Source organism: Rosa chinensis, chromosome 6, assembly GCF_002994745.2.
Source record: "Rosa chinensis cultivar Old Blush chromosome 6, RchiOBHm-V2, whole genome shotgun sequence".
Taxonomy (NCBI): domain Eukaryota; kingdom Viridiplantae; phylum Streptophyta; class Magnoliopsida; order Rosales; family Rosaceae; genus Rosa; species Rosa chinensis.
The window spans coordinates 8706349-8730774 of record NC_037093.1 but is presented as its reverse complement, the minus strand read 5'-3'; the positions used below and the strand labels follow the sequence as shown (position 1 = coordinate 8730774).

The 24426-nt window shown below is 41.2% G+C and overlaps 1 protein-coding gene across 1 annotated transcript; it reads left to right on the top strand.

Moving 5' to 3' along the window:
- Positions 1 to 85: 85 nt before the first annotated feature.
- LOC112169599 (L-type lectin-domain containing receptor kinase IV.1) lies at positions 86 to 15993 on the top strand. The gene is made up of 2 exons (XM_024306653.2): positions 86 to 1538; positions 14949 to 15993. Exons 1-2 carry the CDS (start codon positions 199 to 201, stop codon positions 15712 to 15714), a joined length of 2106 nt encoding a protein of 701 aa, XP_024162421.2. The 5' UTR covers positions 86 to 198; the 3' UTR covers positions 15715 to 15993.
- The last annotated feature ends 8433 nt before the right edge of the window (positions 15994 to 24426 follow it).

Here is a 24426-nt window from a genome sequence, read left to right as displayed (position 1 = left end):
TTTATATGTCTAACTGTAGCTAAACCATGATAATATCAGTAACACGTGTCGAATTTTTCACAGAGTGGTGGCATATAAGGGGTCCGGGACCATGTTGTGGTTTCCCGTTGTGCACGGTAGCAGGCGCTGGATCGTCTACATATATCACAGGACCTTCTCCATGAAAACAACATCTTTGACCCAGTATACTCTTCTCGGATGTCGGCTAGATGCGTTGATTTTCCTTATTTTTTGGCGGATTTTGATCCATTAATACCCAAGAAGGAAGGGCCAGAAACTTCACAGACGCCTAGCCAGCCAGCCATGTTTGGCAAAATTTCTGTTCTACTAGTACTACTTGTCAGTCTCGTACCAGCAGAAGCCCAAGACCTCAATTTCATCTACAATTCTGGTTTCAATGGCCGTTCTGGTCTTAATCTCAGTCTAGACGGCATGGCAGAGATCACACCAAAAGGTCTCTTGAAGGTTACAAACGACACCAAACAGAAAAGTGGCCATGCCTTCTACCCTAACCCAGTGACCTTCAAGAACTCAGAGAGCGACACCGCCTTCTCCTTCTCCACCAACTTTATCTTTGCCATCCGATCAGAGTACCCTCCTATCAGCAGCCATGGAATCGCCTTTGTCATCGCTCCGACGAGAGGCCTCCCCGGAGCTCTGGCGTTCCAGTACCTGGGCCTGTTCAACGTCTCCAACAATGGGAATTTCACCAATCATGTTTTTGCTGTGGAGCTTGACACGGTCCAGAACGCGGAATTGAGTGACATCAATGAAAACCATGTTGGGATAGACATCAATGGCTTGCGCTCTGTCAAAGCTGCTCCAGCTGGTTATTTTGATGGTCAGTACTTCAAGAACCTGACTCTTACCAGTGGTAAAGAAATGAGAGTGTGGGTTGAATATGATGGTACCAAGAAGCAAATTGAAGTTACTATGGCTCCAATTGCTGTTGCAACTAAACCCCCAACTCCACTTTTGTCTTTGAAATATGACCTTTCCCCAATTCTCAACAAAGCCATGTATATTGGCTTTTCCTCTTCAACTGCTATAGCCCCCACATCCCATTATGTAGTGGGTTGGAGCTTTAGGATGAATGGCCAAGCTCAAGACCTTACGGCTTCCAAACTTCCCAAGTTGCCTAGCATTGCAGGTAAAAAGAGGTCCATGCTTTTCACCCTGGATGTGCCTCTGATTTCAGTAAGTTTGGTTTTGCTAGTGGTTTCTGGGGTGGTTTACGTCATAAGAAGGAAGAAGAAGTTTGCAGAAGTGCTTGAAGATTGGGAGCTAGAGTATGGTCCTCACAGGTTTAAGTACAAAGAATTGTATATAGCCACTAATGGGTTTAGGGAAAATGAGCTTTTGGGAACTGGGGGATTTGGTAAAGTATACAGAGGTTCATTACCCTCCTCTAAAATTGAGATCGCAGTGAAGAGGGTATCACATGAATCAAGACAGGGGATGAAGGAATTTGTAGCAGAAATCGTTAGTATTGGCCGGTTTCGTCACCGGAATTTAGTACAACTGTTGGGATATTGCAGGTATGGTCTTCAAATTTTGATAATATATTCACCGGATTTCTCTAGTTCTTCAGTACATTTTTGTAATTTTTTTTTTCAATACAACCTTGATATTTATATTTCTGATGTTAAACTCCAATGTTAAATAGCAATGATATATATATATACACGGGCGGGTTCTAGAGAGGACGTCTGCACTTCGCTAAAGTGCGGATGGCGACGCTGCAGCTCTGCCCGGGGCGCGATGGAGCGGTGGGGGTTGCCGAACGGACGCCAGGGGTCGGGCGGAGCCGTCTGCAGTAGGTGGAGTCGCCGGCGACGGGGTTGCAGCTTGCTGCCTCGAAAACCTGCAGTTGCAGGTCGGGTTGCTGCCCAGAACCTGCAACCCCGACCTCGAACGCTGCCCAGAACCATCCGAGATGTCTCCGGCCTCCCTCCTGCAAGCCGCGCGCCTCCGTCGCCACCTGGAATGCCTCCGTTGCTTCGCCGTCCACACTTTAGCGAAGTGCGGACGTCCTCTCTAGAACCCACTCGTGTGTGTATATATATATATATAATATTGTCTACTTATTCTCTAAAATCTTCAAGTTTTGAAGTACAAAGATTGCTTAACTTGTTATCACAATATTATTTGCATAAAGTCTAGAGAATGGGCAATCTTTGTTAAGGTACTTCAAAACTTGAAAATTTTAGAGAATAAGTAAAAATATATATCATTGTGTTTTAGAGAAACGAGAATTGAGAGAAAATCGCTGTGTGTTCTCATTGATAATAGGAGCCTCTTTATATAGAGGATTATAATGCATAGAATCTGAATCATACAAGGAAAGGTAATCATACATTGAATAGGAATCTCTAGATTCTTCTAATTAAACCATATTACCACTAGGTTAAGTAACTTAGAGTTTGGGTCAGACACATATTCTGGATTTACTTGAACACTCCCCTTTGTGTCGCCCAAACGTGGTGCTCCTCTCGTTGCCTCATTAAAAACCTTGCCGAGGAATAAAAACCATATGGGACAAAAATAACCTCGATCGAAGGGGAAAGACCATACATGTAGACATCTCCCCCTGATGTCTGCATCTCCCCCTGATGACTACGGTCATGGGAGTTCGGATAACTTTCGCAAACGATGCTACCAACATGTTTCTCGAAAGTGGAATTTAGGCAATGACTTAGTGAGCAGGCTTGCCGAACTGTCCTCAAATAGAACCTAGTTCACTTTAATCTTGAGGAGAGTCTGTTGTTGTTGATTATACTTGGTGTGGTCACTTTTGATATAGCCTTATTTCAAAACAAGTAGCATTATCCTATATGCTCGTAGGCTCATCTGTGGTAGACTTCAAACCACAATTGTTCGAACATGCTGAACTATGGATCCAATCCATATACATTCACGAACCACTTTGTGAAGAGCAATAATCTTTGCATTGTTCGAAGATATAGCGACTAGGGTCTGTTATGTAGACCTCCAAGATATCATGGTCTTTATCCATGGTGAACACTTAACCAGTTTGGGAATGACCTTTGTGTGGGTCAGAGAGATACCCAACATCAGCAAAACCTTCCAAAACTCTTATCGTTTTGGGATGGAGATAGTGGAAGCAGGCCAGTGTTGGCGGTGTTCCTGGTGTGTGATAGGTTCGAATCCATCGTCTCTTTGTAGGGATAGAACAAGCTCATATCGATCGTACATCTCAAGTAACGAAAGATATCTTTTATACCAATTCAATGGCGTCGCGTTGGCGCACAGCTATACCTAGCTAACAAGTTCACAACATATGAGATGTCCGGTCTTGTGCATTGGGGTAAGTACAATAATGTGCCTATTGTACTTAAGTAAGACACTTCTGCTTCTAGCACATCTTCGTCACCATCCTTCGAACGAAGATGATCCTTTCCAGGATCAAGACTACGGACGATCATGAAGGTGCTTGCAGGCTTGACTTTGTCAAAATGCCTAAGCATCTATCAACACGATACTTAAGTTCCAAACTGAGACATAATCGTTCATCTCAAAATCGGATTTCAAGTGTTCAACGGTTTCCCTTAACTCTTTAAGGGCTTCCAATGAAGATCATGTACAACATGAACCGTGATGGAATCCGAAACTTGTTATAGAAACGCGCGGGCATATCCCTTCCCAATCAAGTAGTCACTTTAGTGAGCGTTTCAACCTTATTGTAAACGCGCTCCGTGATCTAGAGCCACTTGACTTGAGTAAATGAAGTTCACCATGAATCTTCATGTATATTCCGTATCTAGATCCCCATAGAGTTACATAGTGACCACATTTGTAAGCCGCATGTTCAGTTATTTGGAAACTACCAAACTGACAGGGTAGTGGAGTGCAATGACATCCAATACGAGAGAATATGTCTCATTGTAGTCGATTCCAGGGCGTTTTCTGAGAAGCCTTGCGCCATAAGGCAAGATTGTCATCTCTTTTCTCACCACGCTTTCTAACGAAGACCCATTAGTCAATAGATTTTACGTTAGGAGGTGTTGGCATCACTGGCTCAAAAACCTTCCTCTTCGTTAGAGAATCCAACTTAACCTGGATCGCATTTTTCCATTTAGGCCAAATTTCTCTACGTTGACATTCATTCATCAACGGAGCGTGGTTCGATATCATCGGACTCAACAAACTCATGTGTAACGAAATGCGCAACTACATCATCAATTATGGTGGAGTTTCTATCCCACGTCTCATGTACACTAGTGTAATTTTCATAGAGCTCTATATTCTGAGGAATAGGTTCCGACGTTGAGGCGTCCCCCGACGATAACCATAATTCGGAAGATTCTCATGAGATAGATTTTGAGTCTTGATGATCAAAGGATTGGAATGTGCCAAAGTATCCTTCGAACTCACGGGCCTCCCTCGCATCCTAGCTGAGACCATGGCCTGTAACACCAGAGTGCCACTCTCTTTGGCATTGGCACCATGCCTACCTCCGTGTAGGGCGGCGCTACGTCCTTTGTAGGGACATCCTTCCTTGCAGGCATATTTGCAGCAGATGTGTGATCTCGTCACTTTAATATGGATCGAGATGAGACATAGTGGGGACAGACCACGACAATTTCTGTCGTTCCTGCTGAACATTCGTGTTCTTATCTCCCTCTAACGATGGGAAGATTGTCTCATCAAAGTAACCCGAAAATCTAGGGGTAAGGAGATCACCTTGCAAGGGCATTAAGTGGCGGACGATTGTTGGAATCTCAAATCCAACATAGTTGCCCATTCGTCTGTAAGGACTCATCATAGAGCGTTGTGGCAGCGCAGTTGGCACATAAATGGCTCACTCAAATATGCATAAATGTGCATAAGTACGATACTTGTACCCAGTCACTAGTTGTAATGCAGAGGTAGATTGAGTGGCGTAGGGTCGTAGACTAATTAGTATAGCTGCATGCGATATTGCATCACCCCAAGCGGATATAAGGAGATTGGTGCGCATTGCCAATGTCTGGACTACCATGGACATTTCCGCAAGACCATTTGGGTATATTCATGGGAATGTGATGTCCAACATCAGTCCCAATGCAATAACCATCGAAAGTCTTCGACGTAAACTCTATAGCATCGTGAAGTCCAATTGACAGAATATGATGATACGGGGAGTGAGCCAGTTGTTATATGATATGTGCTAGGAGTGTAGTATAAGCAGCATTTACAGGTGGACAATAGCACAACACGTGACCAGCATGTTTGCGTATCAACCAACATCATGAGATATTTAAAAATCCACAAGTTGATTGAACTAGTCCACAGAATCCCCACGGATTCTATGCAAGAACAAAATGAGTATTTTCATATCCTTTGCATAGAACGGTCTCAGTCCTAACTTCCCTAAGGAATAGGCTTTGTAAATTGAGCGATAGGCCTTAGAGGCAACGAATGAGGATTGTGGTTGGGCCTGAGCGTCTAAAACGCTATTTGAAGCAAAGTTGGTGATTGCAGCAGCACCTGGGGCGCCATTACCATGATAGACGCCATCCATGGCGTCATGGATAGGGACTGTTCTAGCCCTAGGCTGGTGGTGGACGGTGGCGGTGCGAGAGGCAGCGGCGGCAGTCACACTTAGTCCAAGAATCAACTTTTGATTCATGCTTTGTTTCGCTCAAAATAATAGATGTCCGTGTGAAGTCTTTAGTAGATGGATCATCATGACTAGGATGACCTATTCTGTCGTGATAAAGCCATTATGTGTCTAAATCTAAGAGATCTTCTCTCATAACTTTATTGGATTTAATAGCTCAAATAGTGACATAAAGTCCACTAGAGAGACACATAAACTTCTCTAAGTTGCGCCTTTATTCGCAATCATTAGAGATGCGCCTTTGTTTGCAATCATTAGAGGTATTGCAAAGGAACTCATCTCCGTTCTCTACATTCGTTTACGCATGGAATCCGTTAGCTAATCATAGGTGCGATTTGCCCTAGGAGCGTAAAGAGTTTCTGTGACAGTAATCAAGGTGCCATTTGGCAAGGGGAACTTGGGCTATTCCATGTCCTTAAATTAATACTGATGGCCCAGCCATCGTAGTCACAAAGTCATATGCTCAGAATTAAAATAGAGTCATAATGAAAAAAACTCGAAATTTTATTCATAAGCCAACGGAGTTATATCATTGTCTCTTTGACCAAATAAAATCTAATCCAAAATGCTAGCTAATGCAAAACAATGGTAGTCATCTAACTTCTTTCGGTAATTCCAAAATAAATGTGACCAGGTGAGTAGAGAGATGTCGGTGGAGCAAGGCTCGCTTAAGTACCACTAATCTCAGAATCTTCCTAGACATCACACTTACTTTAGGTGAGCCTACTTTGAAGAAAGACTAAACCATTGGCATTTACTACAAAAATATATGGCAATTGTCTATTACATCTCTTGGAAAAATAAAGACTTAAATAGAATTGACGATCTATTGATCCCAGTCAGATTTGTAGTCTTCAACCCTTCACTCTAGATCATCTTCTTGATCTTCTTGTTCCACATAGTGAGCTTCTCTTGCTTCACAATATGCTTTGTATGTGGTGACAATTTCTTCACGACCTCTACAAATGTGTGCCCAATGACCGGATACTCCACATCGAGAACATACATCTCTTCGCTCAGACTCTATTGATTGAGGCATTTTGAAAGCGTCATTTAGATGGCTCCTAGTGTTGGTGGCGCCACCAACATGGCCAGAGGTGTTGCCTCCCTCTCTCTTTCCACGTTGACCTTTTCGGTTTCGTGTTCGCCTATTTTGGCGGTTATCTTCCCAAGTAGAGCGATTATATGGACCATTAGGGTTTCACTCTTAGCGCCCTCTCTTAGGGGCGCGACTATAATTGGATTCCGGAATATGCTCTATTTCCACAGATCTCGAATTATAGTTCTTCACAAGGATGTTGTCATGTTTTTCAGCGACATTCATAGCTCCAATGAGCTCATGAAACCTTGTGATCCGTCCTGCAGTAACATCAATTTGATAGTTCTTAGCAACCATCAATGCAGAGACGGGGAAGGTAGAGAGAGTCATCTCAATCAACATCACATCTGTGATCATACCACAGAATTCCATTAAGGATTTAATGGGAAGTGCTTCCGAGTTGTAGTCAAGAACTGACTTGAAATCACAAAAGTGGAGGCTATGCCATCTCACTTCTGGGTTAGGAAGCAGGGAGTCACAGACGTTGCCAGATCTTTCTTTGAGTGAGACCTACAGCCTTCTAGGGTCTTCTTCATTCATACACTCGTACTAGAGCAAATCATCCATATGACGAGTCATTATGATGATGGTTTTCGCCTTATTTGCCTCTAAGGCTGCTCTATTTGCTTCCAAAGTTTGAGCTTGCTCAATAGTTAGCACGTCCTGGCTAAGCTCGAGAATCGTATCCAAGATTCCATCGGCCTTGAGATGCTAGCAGACATCACGAACCCACCTGTGATATCCAGAGCTAGTTGTTCCCAATGGAGCAAAGTTCAATTTGTTCAGGTTACTCATTCTGAAAGAGATTAAGAAATAGGGTTAGTTTCGGAGCAGAAAAAGCTACCACGAAAACTTAAAAAATTTCTGAGCGTAGTCGCTTCTAAGAAAATCTGATTCCAAGAGGGGTTTTGGATTAGATCGAAACAACGATGTATGCAGTCGATCGTTTTCTTCTCAACAAACTCTAAGTTTGGAGGACTCTACAAGCTCCAAGCTTAGAGTGAGCACGAACCCCCACAGTTCGGCTTTTGGTCTCCCTTATGAAGAAGAAAGGGGGGTAGAAGAAGGGAGGTTGCAAGTCCCCGAGAAAAAGAAGAAAAACTCAAAAACGAGAACTTTTAGTAAAACATACCTCTTAGGATTGCAGAGCGTATTCGATCCTTGTTGTAAGATTGCAGATGAGCTTTAGTCCTAGGTGAACAGACTTGTAGGATTGCAGACGAACTTCAGTCCTAGTGCAGGTGAACTGATTTGTAGGATTGTAGACTGCTATCAATCCTAGTTGTTGAAACTGGCAAATGAGAGGCGTGCGGGGCTGCTACTAATAGGATGCGCGTTGGGCAGGCGTTGTGGGCGTACGTGGCAAGTGTTGTGTGCTGTTTGCGGCGTATGCTGCGCGCTGGCTTGCGACGTTGGGTTGCAGAGATATGTTATCGATCCTAAGCTAGGATTGCAACAGGTTTGCAATCCTGGTCTGGGCTGATGGTGAAGTAGGTGCTCCGTGGATGCGATGCTTCAAGGGCAAGCGACTAAACTTGTGCATAGGCTAGTAGTGGCAGAGGCTTATAGCAGGAATAGGCGCATGGGCGAGCAAGAGAGGTGCACGGTGAATGGCAGTGAACTGGAAAAAGGATTTTTGGGTTTTTGGCTTCTTGAAACTAGGGTTAGGGCTCGTGCTGATAACGTGTTTTAGAGAAACGGGAATTGAGAGAAAATCGCTCTGTGTTCTCATTGATAATAGGAGCCTCTTTATATAGAGGATTACAATGCATAGAATCTGAATCATACAAGGAAAGGTAATCATACATTGAAAATGCAACTTTGTTTGGACTATGTAGGTTTATAAGACTCTGGGAGAAACCTATATTCTATTTGGATTAGTGACCAGTTTTTGCTTCTCATTACAATACTGTCGTTACATCCTGACCAATAGAACCAATTCATAAAATAAACATTGAAACAACAACCCAGCAACTGTTCAAGGTCAAAAACAACAAAGTATGAGGGGAAAAAAAATACTGCATTAGTGGGAAATATCTATTAGCAATCTGGAAAACTTCCTTCAAATCCTAGCCAACAAAAAGAAATCCAATCACTAATTGATCAGAAGCTCAAAAAATATACAGATACATAAGAAAAACATAAGATAAGGACTTGCCTGAGAGAGGCATAATACTGTTAGGATTGCGGCTCAATATCTAATTCCTTTTCTGTTTTGGATTCTTGACTTCTGAAGGCTTTGGGTAAGCTATTCTAGTGTATCTAGGATTTATGGAGTTTTTCCTTAGAAGTAAAGATTTAGGATTACCTTCTATGATTCTGAATCCTATTATAAGTCTGCCTGATTGTGAACCTATAAATAGGACCTTAGAGGCATAGTTTTAGGTGTGGATCAATTGAGAGTTCTGAAAATTTGAGAGATTTTAGAGAATTGCAAGTTTTGAGAGATTGGGTGTATTTGGGAATTCTCTATTGAGAATTTGGGTTATGAGGAGAGAGGTTATTTGAGTGGAAGAACCAAAACATTCTTCAAAAGTTTGTAATCTTGTTCTCGTTTAGTGGATCCACCATCATCACCACCTGGGGACGTAGGTCAACTATTTGACCGAACCTCGTCAACAATCTTGTGTTTGCTTGCATAGTTTGTGATTATTGTCTTGATTCGGTTTCGGTCTTGGGCTAGGAAATTCGGAAGGTGACCCGAATTTCCTAACAAATACGATTTTACAACCGAGTCAATGAAATGCCAAGTCTGAAATCAAGAATCCCCATCTCCTCGAATAAGATCTAATGAGAAGAGCAAAAATAAATTGATGATGGTGTAACAGATGCAAGGTGAAATGACTGAAGCTGTAGATGCAATACACAAATTACAATAAAGTAATACATGTCAAATTGCAACAATTCATATCTGATTATAAAACCAAATATGAAATTGTAAGCTGCATTATTGACAATGAATACTAACATCACCTCTCCCTTTAAGGGATAGTGAGAACTACATGAGAGGTGGTGTACAAAGTTCAGATCATACGGTGATGGTAGTAGAGACCAGGAAGACAATAAGGGAGAACTAGGTTTCACTCTGATTGTATGTACAATATTGCATTGTGCAGTTGGCATCATATTGGCTTCAACCCCTTTCTTTGACCGCATGGTGACAGGACCCGCCCCGGATTTCACCCTGAAATCCGAAAAGGCCCTGCGGGGCCCACCTTAGAAGAAATTCTACCAAAAATTTGACAGAACTTCCCCTAAAAATGGACAACCCAAAACCTGTAGAAAAACAATTACACTTCTAAATCATCCATCCTTATTCTCCTGGAGCCACCCTGCTCCCTATATCACAACATCTCTCATATCACAAAACAATTCTGAAACTTAAGAATATTAATCTCAAGAGTTATCAGAGCAATCTATTTCTCAGGCGTACAAGAAGGTAGAATACAAGATAAACGACCAATACTTTTATAATGCGGAAGCTATGACAGCTATGCCTCAACCCCAAGTACGCTCGACCTCAAGCTAAACTGGCCTGCAAACTGGGCATTTAAAACCGAAGGGCCCAGGGAAAAACATTTAAAATCCGTTAGAGTGAGTGGACGAAAAATAAGTAATTTCAAATGAATAAGTAAAACTTAATGCTTTCCCAAGTTATTCTCTAAAATCTCGCATGCAGTAACAATCTTGAAAACACTTTTAATCATCCTCTTTACTGAAATCTCAATCATGTAACAAGAACATCTTGAAACCTCTTAAAATCTCATCCTCAATCCTTATAAAAACATCCTTTTCATGAGGCTCGTTTGATGACTAGAAAGGACTGCTGTCTAGTCATCTCATGCCATCTAGGAGGGACTGCCACCCAGATGACGCATCGGAAGGGACTGCCAACCGGAATAGGAGGCGGTGGATAGATGGGACTGCCAACTAGCCACATGTGGTAGACGAGACTGCCGACTAACCACAGGTAGTAGACGGGACTGCCGACCAACTACCTCATGTCATCTGGAAGGGACTGCCAACCAGGTGACGCATCGGATGGGACTGCCAACCGAGCTGTAGTCTGGAAGGGACTGCCAACCAGACCATTACCTAGAAGGGACTGCCAACTAGGTAAGATACGCATGCGCCAAAACTGGCCTCCTTAATAAACTGAATAGCCTCCTCAAGAACTGAAAATAACCTCTTTCACTCACTTGCTTTCGGAAAGAAACTCGATATTACCTCAATAAATCAATAATAATTCACCGAAAGCATAACTCCGTAATAACTTGCTAACTCAATCCTCGATATCTCAATAAATCCTCGAAAGCATAATCACATACTCTATAATTCAATAATTGCTTTCGGAAAGAAAGTTCCATCTAACCCAAGTCTGATAAGTGCGGAATTCAAAACCCAATAAATCTCGATAAATCAATCACACTCAAATATTTGCTAAATCCATCGCACTCGTATATCTTCATAAAAACTGATATTCGAAAACAATAATTCTCATAATATTTTTCCGAATCAGTCACTTCCCGAAAATCATTTCCCAACTCAATAACTCATGAATGACTCTCAAAAATCTACTAAAAGCCCTCGGAAGGAATTTCAATACTAATCTCGTAATCCATAAATAAATCTCGATAAACTAAATCTCAAATATTCAAAACATAATTAAATCTCAATTGGAAGAAAATAATAATAATACTGCATGCGGAATTAATTTAAAAACAAATGTCCACTCACAGTACTATTGGCAACCACGCAAACGAGTTCCTTCATCTAACCGTAGCTCGCGACATTGCCCTGTACACAATTATATTTCCGTAAACGGCAATCCGATAAAATAATTACGAACTTAAACGAAATCCGAAAATCCCTATCTCCAATACTTCTCAAATTCAACCCAAATCTCTTCCACAATTCTAATTCCTCAATTTACATATTCCATAATGAAAACGAGGGAAATCCGACGGCCGGATTTCCCATAATTCCACCACAAAACTCCAAACTTCGAAAATTCACAAACAATTCCAAACTCCTCCAAAATTCACCAAACTTCATATATAAGCTCTATGATAATTATAGAATTTAACTAGCTAAAAATTGAAATTTATAAACTACCCTAGCCGCCGCTACCGCCGCCCACAGTGGCGGCGCCGCCGCCACCATCTCCGATGGCCACCAAAATTTGGCAGTAGCACCTTCTCAACACACTGATTCAACTTCTCAACTACAACATTCCCAAATAACAATTAAAAATGGCCGAAATCGATTCAATGAACAAAAACCCAGAAATCCTCAAGAACCCTAGAATTTCAATTCGTCGATTCGGCATCTACACAACAAATCGTGATACAAGGCCATAGGGGAAATGATCAGTGATGAAAACCGAACCTTCGACGGCGAGATGGGGACCGGAGGTGGTCGGAATCGCCGGAAATCGGCAAAAGCTTCAAACTGCAGCCGGGGGAGTTTTTCCTTCGATCCGTGGTTTTCCGGCCAAATCGTGGAAAACCAAGGTTGCTAGGGTGCTCGGAGGGAGGAGGCGCTCCTCTGGTGACCGGTGGCACGCCGGTTGGTGGCCGGAATCGCCGGAAATCGGAGGGAGAGGGAAAATGGTCGAACCGGAGAAGAGAGAGGTCGGGGGAGAGGAGAGAGAAAGAGCTGGGGTGGGTTTCCGGAAATGGAAACCTACCCGGGGTAAATTTCTATTTTAATCAAAAATTACCATGAACAGTAACTTCACATTTTTGGCCATAACTCTCGCATACGAAGCCCGATTTTTACGTACCACATATGCACGCGCTCGGTTTAACGTCCTCTACAACCTTCATGAAGGAAAATTTCTCAAATTTTGACCCAAACAAAAAGTCAACTTTTAGGGCCCCCTAAAAGCATTGAAACGACAGTAAAAGTGAAAGTAAAAGTTGTTTACTGTCCAAATGACTAGTAAACCGGTGAATCCGGGTTCGGGACGTCACACATGGTTTATGAGCTCAAAGTAAAGGTAAGACGTGTGATGAACCTTGTTGATGGCTAGCCTTGAGACCTTAAACTCGACGTATATAAGCTAATTTGTTCAAATATTTGTACTAGAACTTCCAATTACGAACTATACAGATATTTTGATATCCTGTGTGAATTCATCTGATAAGTATTGATCTCTTGTAGTACTTATATCCAAATTCATGTTATTTAGTTGTATATTTTGCCTTCTTCTTTTTTCATTTCAAAATAATAAACCCTAAAACTTAAAAGGCAGGTCATATTCTAACAACAGCAATACAAACAGAACATGCTTCAGATTAATGGCAAGAGTACACTAAAAAATATATTACAGTTTTTTCTATCACTGAGTACTGTCTTATACTTTTTTTCTCTAACATACATGACAAATTCCAATTAGATACCTTATTGAGATTGACGACAATGTATCTAGCCTCCCATAACAATTAGGGCTAGCTAGCTAGAGTTAGGTAGTTGATGTCTTCCCTGCTTCCATATTTGGGCATCAACAAACTAGGCATAGATTATAATCTTCAGCCACTCGATAATGCAATCCAAATGATAATAGTGTGAGCAAGGGATAATATCCACGTACACATACCAAAAGGCATAAAAAGAAAATATTCATATCATTATTGATAGGATACCTCCAAACTGATGAAGGACAATAGAAGATGCAACAGTAACATTCAAGGAAGCAGTGTCATCCCCATTCTGTGGGATATACACAAAACAATCACATATCTCACACTCCTTGGCAGATTGGCATGTTCCTTACAAACAAGAAGGAGACAAGGGCAATTCAGTCTCTTCAAGTTTGATTGAAAAAAAAAATGGTATGTAACACTAGCAATTGCTATGGACACCCAAGACTTCTCTCTACACCCATATCTCTCTCTCCTCATCATCTTCCTTTAGTACATCCCAGCACGAAATCAACAATTGCTATGGTTTTTCCATGGTGATGTCAGATTCACCACAACGAGTGTGAGGCCGAGTCGGATCTCCCGCAGAGGCCGATCGCAAGAGGTGACACGGATTCCAAGGACAATAATTTGGTCAGGAGGAGACCTCCAGTGAGGACTCAATGTAGAGGAACATCACCAGGGATGATAATAAGGCTAAGAAAAGAATGAAGCTTCTATAGAGTCAGTTCATGGTGGCGGGGAGGAGAAGAAGCAAAGTTGTGAGGATCAAGGCGGTTCTAGTTCGAAATTTGCTTACCGGCCTTCGGAAATTCCGACTCACAGGAGAATTAAGGAGAATCCTCTTAGCTTCGATGCCATTCTAGAAACATTTGGGACGACAGTGCGTTTTCGGTCTCCATTGGATGTCGGAGTAATTTTCCGGATTTCTTTAGAGAGCAAAGATTGAGAGAGAAGAAATGGGTTCTTTGGATGATTGGAGGGAGGGAGGGAGGGAGAGAGAGAGAGAGATAGAGAGAGAGAGAGAGAGAGAGAGAGAGAGAGAGTCTTCATCATCTTCAATATTCTTCATCTTGTTGTTGTTGGAATCTCCAACAGTGAAATGAATAAGAGAAAGAGAAGGAGTAAAATCAATTAAAGACAGTGAATGATCTGATGAGAGAAATGGTGATGATGAAGTATTGGGCTTTCAATTTGAAAGTGAGAGAGAGAGAGAGAGAGAGAGAGAGAGAGAGCAAAAATAGTAAAATATCCTTTAACGAATGAACAAAAATATAGAGTTAACCGAGTTAATGACGGCATGTACGAAAAGTGGGTCGGGTTTAAAAGTCCATGTATTTATGTTGGGTTTTAGAAACGTTGGCCACCTTAATTCGAAGTGACCTTAAGTTCATATACTGTTCTTAAAAATTTCTCTTAAGATAAACCCTTTTATCTATGCTGAAATTTGCAAAAGAATTACTTGAAAAGCATAGCAGAATTAAATCACTATGTGTTTAGGTAAAAATGTCTGAAATCCTCTCTTTCCAAGTCCCCTACCCTTCCTACAGAAGCAAAAGAAATTGATCAAAAACATATCAAAAAAGTGAACTCACACTTTATATATTATAATATTAAAATGAGGGCAAAATCGTCATTCTAATTAAGCGAAACAGTGGAACTCACACTTTATATATAGTATAATTTTGATATGTTTGTCTCTCCATGTGCGAATTTTGGCCGTGTATGATAAAATGTTAATTTGATATTCATGTTTTTATATTTTTTATTTTAACATTGTTATTTATAACTTTTCTTGCAGGCGAAAGGGTGAACTACTTTTGGTGTATGACTACATGCCTAATGGTAGTTTGGATAAGTACCTCTACAACCAACCGAATGTGACTCTTAACTGGAGTCAGAGGTTTAGAGTCATCAAAGGTGTGGCTTCAGGGTTGTTCTATCTTCATGAAGAATGGGAACATGTAGTGATTCACAGAGATGTGAAGGCCAGTAATGTGCTACTAGACAAGGATTTCAATGGAAGATTAGGAGATTTTGGACTTGCAAGATTATGTGACCGTGGAATAGACCCTCAAACTACTCATGTAGCTGGCACACTTGGGTATATAGCCCCAGAGCATGCAAGAACCGGCCGTGCCACCGCGAGCACAGATGTGTTTTCTTTCGGGGCATTTTTGCTCGAAGTTACCTGTGGAAGAAGGCCAATAGAGAGACAAGGACCAAAGGACGATATCGTTTTGGTTGATCGGGTTTTTGTGTGTTGGAATAGAGGTAATATTCTAGAGGCAAGAGATCAAAAATTGAGTAACGATTTTGTAGTTGGGGAAGTGGAATTGGTGTTGAAGCTTGCATTATTGTGCTCTTGTTCGGAGCCTGCAGCCAGGCCAAGCATGCGACAAGTGATGCAGTATTTGGAGGGTGATATTGCTCTCCCGGAGTTGTCACTCCTTCGGCTCTCTCCGAGTGGTTTAGTATTTGTGCATGATGAAGGTCCTGATGATGTTCAAATGGTGTATCAGTGTTCATATGTTCCCGAGTCGACTCTCCTCTCAGGTGGTCGCTGAATCCAAATCAAGTATATTAACATTCACAACCGAACATAACTCGGGCTTTTTGCTTGTGCACCTTTGAATCATTGAATGTATGTACTGTTCAATTTTCATATTTGTTTTTTGGAAAGTACTGATGAGCGTGCACCACTCAAACACGTTATTTTAATGGTTTTGTACAAAAGCAACCTATGTCCAGTTCCTATAAAACCTGTCATTAAAATATAGGGCTAAAAGGAGCGAAATCTTTTGTCTTGGTCGAAATTTGACTATATTTTGTATTATTTATCTGATTATAAGAGCATCATTGAAGATGCTCTATATTTATTTTTTATCTACAATTTATTGAAAAAAAATATCAAAATATTAGGAGCCTTTTAAGGTGCTTAAAAATTGTTATTAGGAATTTTGGATCATACCTAACACTTTAGGGAGCCATAAATTATTATTTTGCTCTAAAATTATGTAAACACAACAATTAGATAGATTTCGGAACTCCTAGCAAGTTTTCTATTTTAGGAGTGTAGTAGGAAACATGGTTGGAGCGTTTTCTTTTTAACTTTTCAGGGAAGAGTTTAAATAGGAAACCCATTAGAGATACTCTAACACTCGTTTTTGTTTAAGGACATCTAGATTATGTGTCTGACCCAAACTCTAGTTACTTGTCTGAGTTGTAATAGAATTAGTCTTACAGATATCTTCGTAGATATCCTAATCATTATACGATCCTTAAAAGAAAGAAGAAAAAAAATCATTGCATGATTATGTTTCCTTGTAAGGCTCCGATTCTTTGCTTGTAATCCTCTATATAAAGAGTCCCCTATAATCAATGAAAGTGCAGATCATTCTCCCAAACTCTCTTTGCTGTTCTCTGCATCCCTTTTTTCTAAAACACATTATCAGCATGAAGCCCTAATTCTAAAACAAATAGCCAAACCCTAAATCCAAATACTAGACCTTGAAACCCTAACTGCCTCCGCTGCACACCATGTATTCATCAATTCCAAGAGCCCCAAAACCGACAGCCAAACCACCAAGATCGGTAGGAAAAGTACCAAACTGGCCCTCGGAATTAGAATGAAATCTTTGCTTGGTTCACTGCCTTCCAAACCACTAAACTTGGTCACCAAGAGTGCCTCGACTCCATGATCCTGGAACCGGAAGCAGAACCTCCAGACTCGAACGAAAAAGCATCGAACCGGCCACCTAAATGACTGAACCACATGCTGGAAACTGCTTTGGCCAGTTTCAGCCAGCAACGGCCAACCACCGGCCATACGTACTTTTTTTTTTTACCAACTTCCGGCTAAAAGGTCTGGCAACCACTGTTTACCCTTTTCAAGGTAAATCTTTTTAAAAGTTCCCCCTTTTGAGTACTTTTCATTCTTTTCTTTTTCTCGAGGACTTTTAACCTCCCTTCTTCTACCTCTCACTTCTTCTTTTGTGGGAAGATTAAGCCGAACTGTGGGAGTTCGTCCTATCTCTAAACTTAGAGTTTGTTGAGATCTCCAAACTTAGAGTTTGTTGAGATCTCCAAACTTAGAGTTTGTTGATATCTCTAAACTTAGAGTTTGTTGAGATTTTATGGTCGACCACTTACATTACTGTTTCGATTGAATCCAAGATCTCTTGGAATCAAATTTCTTAGGAGCAATTAAGCTCAGAAATTCATTTTGTTTTCATGGTAGCCTTTTGCTCCGAAACTAACCAATTTTCTTGTTCTTTTTCAGGATGAGTAACCTAAAAAAATGGGGATTTTACTCCATTGGGGACAACTGCACTGGATACCACAAGTGGGTGCATGATGTCTGCCAGCATCTCAAGGCTCAAGGTATTCTATCAACGATTCTTGAGCCCACCCAGGACGTGCTTATTGTAGCCTAAACCGAAGCCTTGGAGGCTAATAAGGCAAAAGCGGTCATCTTATTGACTTATCATATGGATGATTCTCTTCAATAGGAGTACCTGAATGAAGATGACCCAAGAAGGCTGTAGGTCTCACTCGAAGAGCGCTTCTGGAACTTCCATGACTCCTTGCTTCCTAACCTAACTTCCATGACTCCCTGCTTTCTTACCTAGAAGTGAGATGGCATAACCTCCGCTTCTGTGACTTCAAGACTGTTCTTGACTATAATTCAAAAGCATCTCGTATCAAATCCTTGATGAAATTCTGTGGAAAAGATATGACAGATGCGATGACGATTGAGAGGGTTCTCTCTATCTCCCCCGTATCTGCATTGATGGTTGCTAAGAACTATCGCATTGATGTTACTGCAGGATGTATCACAAGGTTTCATAAGCTAATTGGAGCATGAATGTCACTGAAAAGGATGACAACATCCTTGTGAAAAAACTATAATTAGAGACCCTTGGGAACAAAGTCTATTCCGAAGTCCAATTATAATCGTGCCTCTAAGGGAGGCTGCCAAGAGTGAAATCCTAAATCTATGGACACTTCTGGACGTTCTGGTCCATATAATCGCTCTAATGAGAAAGGTAACTGCCAAAACAGTTGGGCACAGGACCGTGGTGGTCCATATGTGAAGAGAGAGGGAGGAAATACTTCTGGCCATGGTAGTGGCGCCACCAAGAATAGAGGCCATCCTAATTGAGTCCTAAAAGCACCTTGATCAAGGGAGCCTGACCGTAAAGATGCTTGTCTTCGATGTGGAGTGTCTGGACATTGGGCAAAGGCATGCAACGCATCCCAGAATGTTGCAAATGCATAAAAGATGTATCGTGAAGTAAGGGAAGCAAACTACATGGATCAAAAAGATTAAGAAGGTGATCTTAAGCTAAGGGTGGAAGACTTCAAATCAGGCTAAGATCAAGAGATTTACGATTTTTTATAAGTCTTTATTTTTTTCCAAGAGATGTAATAATTAAGGCAATTGCCATAGTATCTTTAGTAGATGCCATTGGTTTAGTTTTTCTTCAACTAGGCTCATCCAATGTGGGTATGATGTCTAGAAAATTTTTGGGATAAGTAGTACTTAAGTGAGCATTACTCTACCGACATCTCTTCACTTTCCTAGTCATATTTACTTTGAAGTTACTGAAAGAAGTAAACCACTACCTTTGTTTTGCATTAGCTAGTTTCGGATTAGATTTTCTTTATAGTTGAAGAAATAATGATATACATCATTGACTTATGAAAAAATATTTGAGTTTTTTTTTCATTATGACTCCATTTAAATTCTGAGCTTTTCTTTCAAGAAATGGACACTGGAGAACTTTAATGTCTTGCTGATAGTGCTACTACGCACACCATTCTCCGCCGTAGGCAATTATTCTTAGAGGTGTTGCCTACATATTTTATCTGTGACTACGATGGCTAGGCCATCAGGTTTAGTTCAAGGACATAGAATGGCCTAATTCCTTTTGCCTAATGGCACATTGATTATAGTAGCAGAAGCTCTCTATGCTCTCAAGGAAAATCAAAAAGTACTGAGCTTTAAAGATATTCGAGCCAACGGATTCCATACCGAAACCCATACTGAGAACGAAAAAGAATTCCTTTGCATCATCTCTAATGATTGCAGACAAAAGCGCATCTTAGAGAAATTTATGTGTCTCTCTAGTGAACTTTATGTCACCACTATTCAAGCTATTGAATCCAATAAAGTTATGAGAGAAGATCTCTTGGATTCAGACACATATTAGATTTGGCACAACATGTTATGTCATCCTAGTCGTGATATGATGGTCCGTCTATTAAAGACTTCACACGGACATCCATTCTTTCTAGCGAAATGAAGCGACAATCAGAAATTGATTTTCGGAACAAATGAGACTACCGACGCCATTCCTGGTGCCACCGCGATCCACTGCCGGCCTTGGGCTGGCGCCGTCCCTAGTGATGATGCCATGAATGGTATAGTTATCATTAATTTTGCTTCCAATAGCGTTTCTACCGCACATGCCCAACCAAATTCCTCTTCTAAGACCCTCGCTCATTCTGCAAAGCTTGTTCCTTAAGGAAATTAGGACTGAAATAGTCCTATGCAAAGGATATAAAAGTTCTCATTTTGTTCTTACATAGAATCTGAGGGGATTAAGTGGACCGATTCAACCAACTTGCAAACCGTTTAAATACTTCGTGATGTTGGTTGAAGCAAACACGTTGGTCACTTATCTCGCCATTGTCCACACATAATGTTGCTTATTCTAAATTTCTAACACAGATCATATTGCTATAGGCTCACTAACCGGATCATCTCATCCAGTCAATTCGACTTAACAATGTTTGAGAGTTTACATCGAACACTTTCGATGATTATTGCATGTCATTGGAGATTGATGTTGGACATCATATTCCCATATATACACCCAAATGGTCTCGAGGAAGCTGCCATTTAAATGACTACGATGGCAGTCCAGATATTGGTAATGTGCAACAATCTCCCTATTTTTGCTTGGGGTTATGCAATACTGTATGCAGCTATGCTAATTCATCTACGACCCACCGCCACATACTCAATCTACCTCTGCATTACAACTAGTGACTAGGTACAAGTATCTCGTACTTACGCATACTTGAGTGAGCGATTTATGTGCCAATTGCGCCACCACAACGCACCAAGATGGGTCCTTACAGACAAATAGGCATATACATTGGCTTTGAAGCTCCAACCTCTTGTTGGGCAATCTCTTTACCGCTTGTTTTTCAGAATTATCATTTTGATGAGACAGTCTTCTCGTCGTTAGGGGGAGATAAGAATGTCAATGTTCAATAGAAATAACAGGAATTGCAGTGTTCTGTCCCCACTATGTCTCATCTCGATTCCCGCTATAGTGACGAGATCACACATATTTGCTGCAAACGTGTCTGCAAGGATAGACGTCCATAGGTTAGGAAATAGCGCCACCCTACACAGAGGTATGCATGGCACCAACGCTATAGACAGTGACACTATGGCGTCACAGGACATGGCCCTAGCTAGGAAGCGTGGGAGGCCTGTGGGTTCGAATGATACTTTGGTACAATCCGATTCTTTGATTATCGACACTTAAAATCCATCTAATGAGAATGTTCGGAATTATGATTATCACTGGGGGATGCCTCGATGTCGAAACTTTAAAAATAAACAAAGTTGATGAATAAAGGGAAACGGCGACCTGTTAAGTCAATTAGCCCACCATGACTTTTACCAACTCTAAATTCTGTCAACAGGTTTTTTATTTATACGAGCAACTCGAACTATATACACCTTCTTATTCTTTTGCTAAAATAGGGCCATTTATTCAATCCTCAACTCATTTCTCTGTCGTTCTCTCTCTCTCTCTCTCTCTCTCTCTCTCTCTCTCTCTCTCTCTCTCCTCTGACCTAATCGTGCAACATAGCCGCATTGACCCAATCTCCCTCTCCCACTTTGCAACAACAACATCAAAATATCCTATGAACATCATCAAACTTTTGTTCATCTCTCTGTTTTTCGAGATAGCCAAACGTTTGTTGTAGAGAATTGGATAATTGTATTATATTCATCTCACCATGAGGTTTATATAGGGTTATATCATGTATACAAAAGGCAATACATAATAACTATACTAATCAATCGCACATTACAAGTATGTCAATCGCATACATTACGAGTCTGTCAATCGCATACATTAAGCAATACCTATTGCATGAATAGTCATTATCATTTACAACACTCCCCCTTGGATATTCCATATCAATAGTGTTGCCTCTGCTATGCACTTCTAAGTTGCCTCGTCAAAAACCTTGCCAAGTAATAAAAACCCTGTGGGAAAAAACAACCTTGGTCGAAGGAGAAAAAGAGCACAACGCGCGTGAATATGGAGTAGTCGACATCCTTCCACACTCCCCCTTGTGCCTCTCAAACTCGGTGATGACGTTTTGATCGTTACCTCACTAAAAACCTTGCCAGGTAACAAAAACCCTGTGGAACAAAAATAATCATGGTCGAAGGGCAAAAAGAGCACAACACGTCATTCACTCTTCGAGATCGAACATGTAGACATCATACCTCCCCCTGATGTCAAGGTCTCCCCCTGATTTCTACAATTATGGGAGTTCGGATAACTTTCTTAATCCGATGCTCTTCACATGTTTCTCGAAGGTGGATTTAGGTAACGACTTAGTAAACAAGTCCGCTACATTATCCTCTGAACGGATTTGATTCACTTCAATATTTAGAAGTGTTTGTTGTTGCTGATTGTAAAAAAACTTAGGTGATATATGCTTGGTGTTGTCGCCCTTGATGAAACCTAACTTCATTTGCTAAATACAAGCTGCATTATCTTCATAAATGCATGTAGGTTCATCTGTGGTAGACTTCAAACGACAAGTTGCTCGAATGTGTCTATCTACAGACCTTAGCCATATGCATTCTCGCACGGCTTCATGTAGAGCGATAATCTCTGCATGATTTGAGGAAGTAGCAACATGGGTCTGCTTTGTAGACCTCCAAGATATCGCAGTGCTTCCCATGGTAAAAACATAACCCATTTGGGAGCGACCTTTGTGATGGTCAGAGAGATACCCTGCATCAGCAAAACCCATCAAGACATCGTTGTCATTTTGATGGAAGGGAGGAGGAGCACAGAAGGTGGCGTTTTGCCTTGTGGAGTTCGATCCCACACTTCCATTATTTGTTTTCTCTCTGTAGGGATAGAACAAGCCCATATCAATCGTACCTCTCAAGTATCGAAAGATTGTCTTTATGTTAATCCAATGGCGGCGTGTTGGCGCAAAACTGTGTCGAGCTAACAAGTTCACTGCGAATGAGATGTCCGGTCTTGCATTGAGCTAAGTACAATAATGCGCCTATTGCACTTAGATAGGGCACTTCAGCCTCTAATAAGTCTTCGCCCTCATCCCTTGGATGAAACGGATCTTTTTCAGGCTCAAGACTACGACTGATCATGGGAGTACTCACAGGCTTTGCTTTATCTTCATTAAAGCGCCTTAATAATTTTTGAGTATATGCTAACTGATGGATCATAATCCCATCACTACAGTGCTCAAGTTCTAGTCCGAGGCAAAACCGTGTTTTCCCAAGATCTTTCATCTCAAATTCAAATTTCAAGTACTTAGCAATTTCCTTTAACTCATCTAGAGTTCCAATTAGGTTCATGTCATCGACATAAACTGCTACAATTGCAAATCCGGAACTTGTCCTCTTTATAAACACGCATGGGCATATTTCATTGTTGACATATCCCTTTCCAATCAAGTAGTCACTTAGACGGTTATACCACATCCGTCCGGATTGTTTCAATCCATATAGTGAGCGTCTCAATCTTATTGAAAACGCGCTCCGTGGTTTAGAGCCACTTGACTTGGGTAATTGAAGTCTATCTGGAATCTTTATATATATCTCTGAATCTAGATCCCCATAGAGATATGTTGTAACTACATCCATAAGCTGCATGTCAAGTTTTTTGGAAACTACCAAACTGACAAGGTAGCGGAACGTTATAACGTCCATTACTGGAGAATATGTCTCCTCATAGTCGATTCCAGGGCGTTGTGAGAAACCTTGAGCCACAAGGCGGGCTTTGTATCTAACAACCTCATTTTTCTCATTACGCTTTCTAACAAAGACCCATTTATGGCCAACAGGCTTTATACTTGGGGGTGTCAGCGTTATAGGCCCAAATACCAGTCTCTTTGTTAGTGAATCCAATTCAACCTGGATCGCATCTTTCCATTTAGGCCAGTCTGCTCTTCGTTGACTTTCCTCAACGAAGCGAGGTTCGATATCATCGTGTTTTATAATTCCTTGAGTAATAGAATATGCAAACACATCATCAAGGATAATAGAATATCGATTTAACGTCTCATGTACGCTAGTGTAATTCATGGAGATCTCCCTATTCCTTGGAATTGGTTCTAACATTGGAGTGTCCCCCAATGATGTCTCTTAGACATAACCATAATCCGGAATATCTTCATGAGACGGGTTATTTATGTCGATGATTAATGGATCTTTCTGTGCCAAACTCGCTTTCTTTCTTGGGAGATAATCCATCGAACATTTGGGCCTCCCACATTTCCTTGCTGGGAGCCCGGCCTGAGCCACATTGCCATCACTATTAGTGGTGGAGGCGCCATGCCCAATACCCCTAGGGGTGGCTCCATGTCCATGATTTTTAGGAACATCAATCCTTACAGGCACGTTTGCAGCAGGTATATGTGATCTTGTCACTTTAGCGATATCAGAAAACGCATCAGGCATAAAGTCTGCTATGTTCTGAAGATCGAGAATTTTCCGCACTTCAATTTCAGACTGTGCGGTTCGGGATCAAGATGAGACAAAGTGGGGACAGACCACGACAATTCCTGTCATTCCTGTTGAACATTATTGTTCCTATCTCCCCTAACGACGGGAAGACTGTCTCATCAAAGTGACAATCCGCAAATCTAGCGGTAAATCACTATGCCAAAATCCTTATCAGACGACAGACAGAAACTGTTGTCTGATTTGGAGTGCCACCGTTGTAGAGCGAGCCGTTGTCTGTTGAAAATTCAGACAACGGTGGAACACAGTTGTCTGATAAGCAAACAGGCAACGGGTATGTGTTATAACTGTTGTGTGATGGCTCGACAGATGGCTCGGCAGATGCCATGCGCAGCTGCGCAGCAGTTGAAGCGCTGTCTTCAGACAACAGTGCTTGGTTTCAAGCTGTTGTATGTTAAGCATATCAGACAACATACTTTTATTTTTTGTGTTGTCTGATTGATCCTCAAACTTCAGT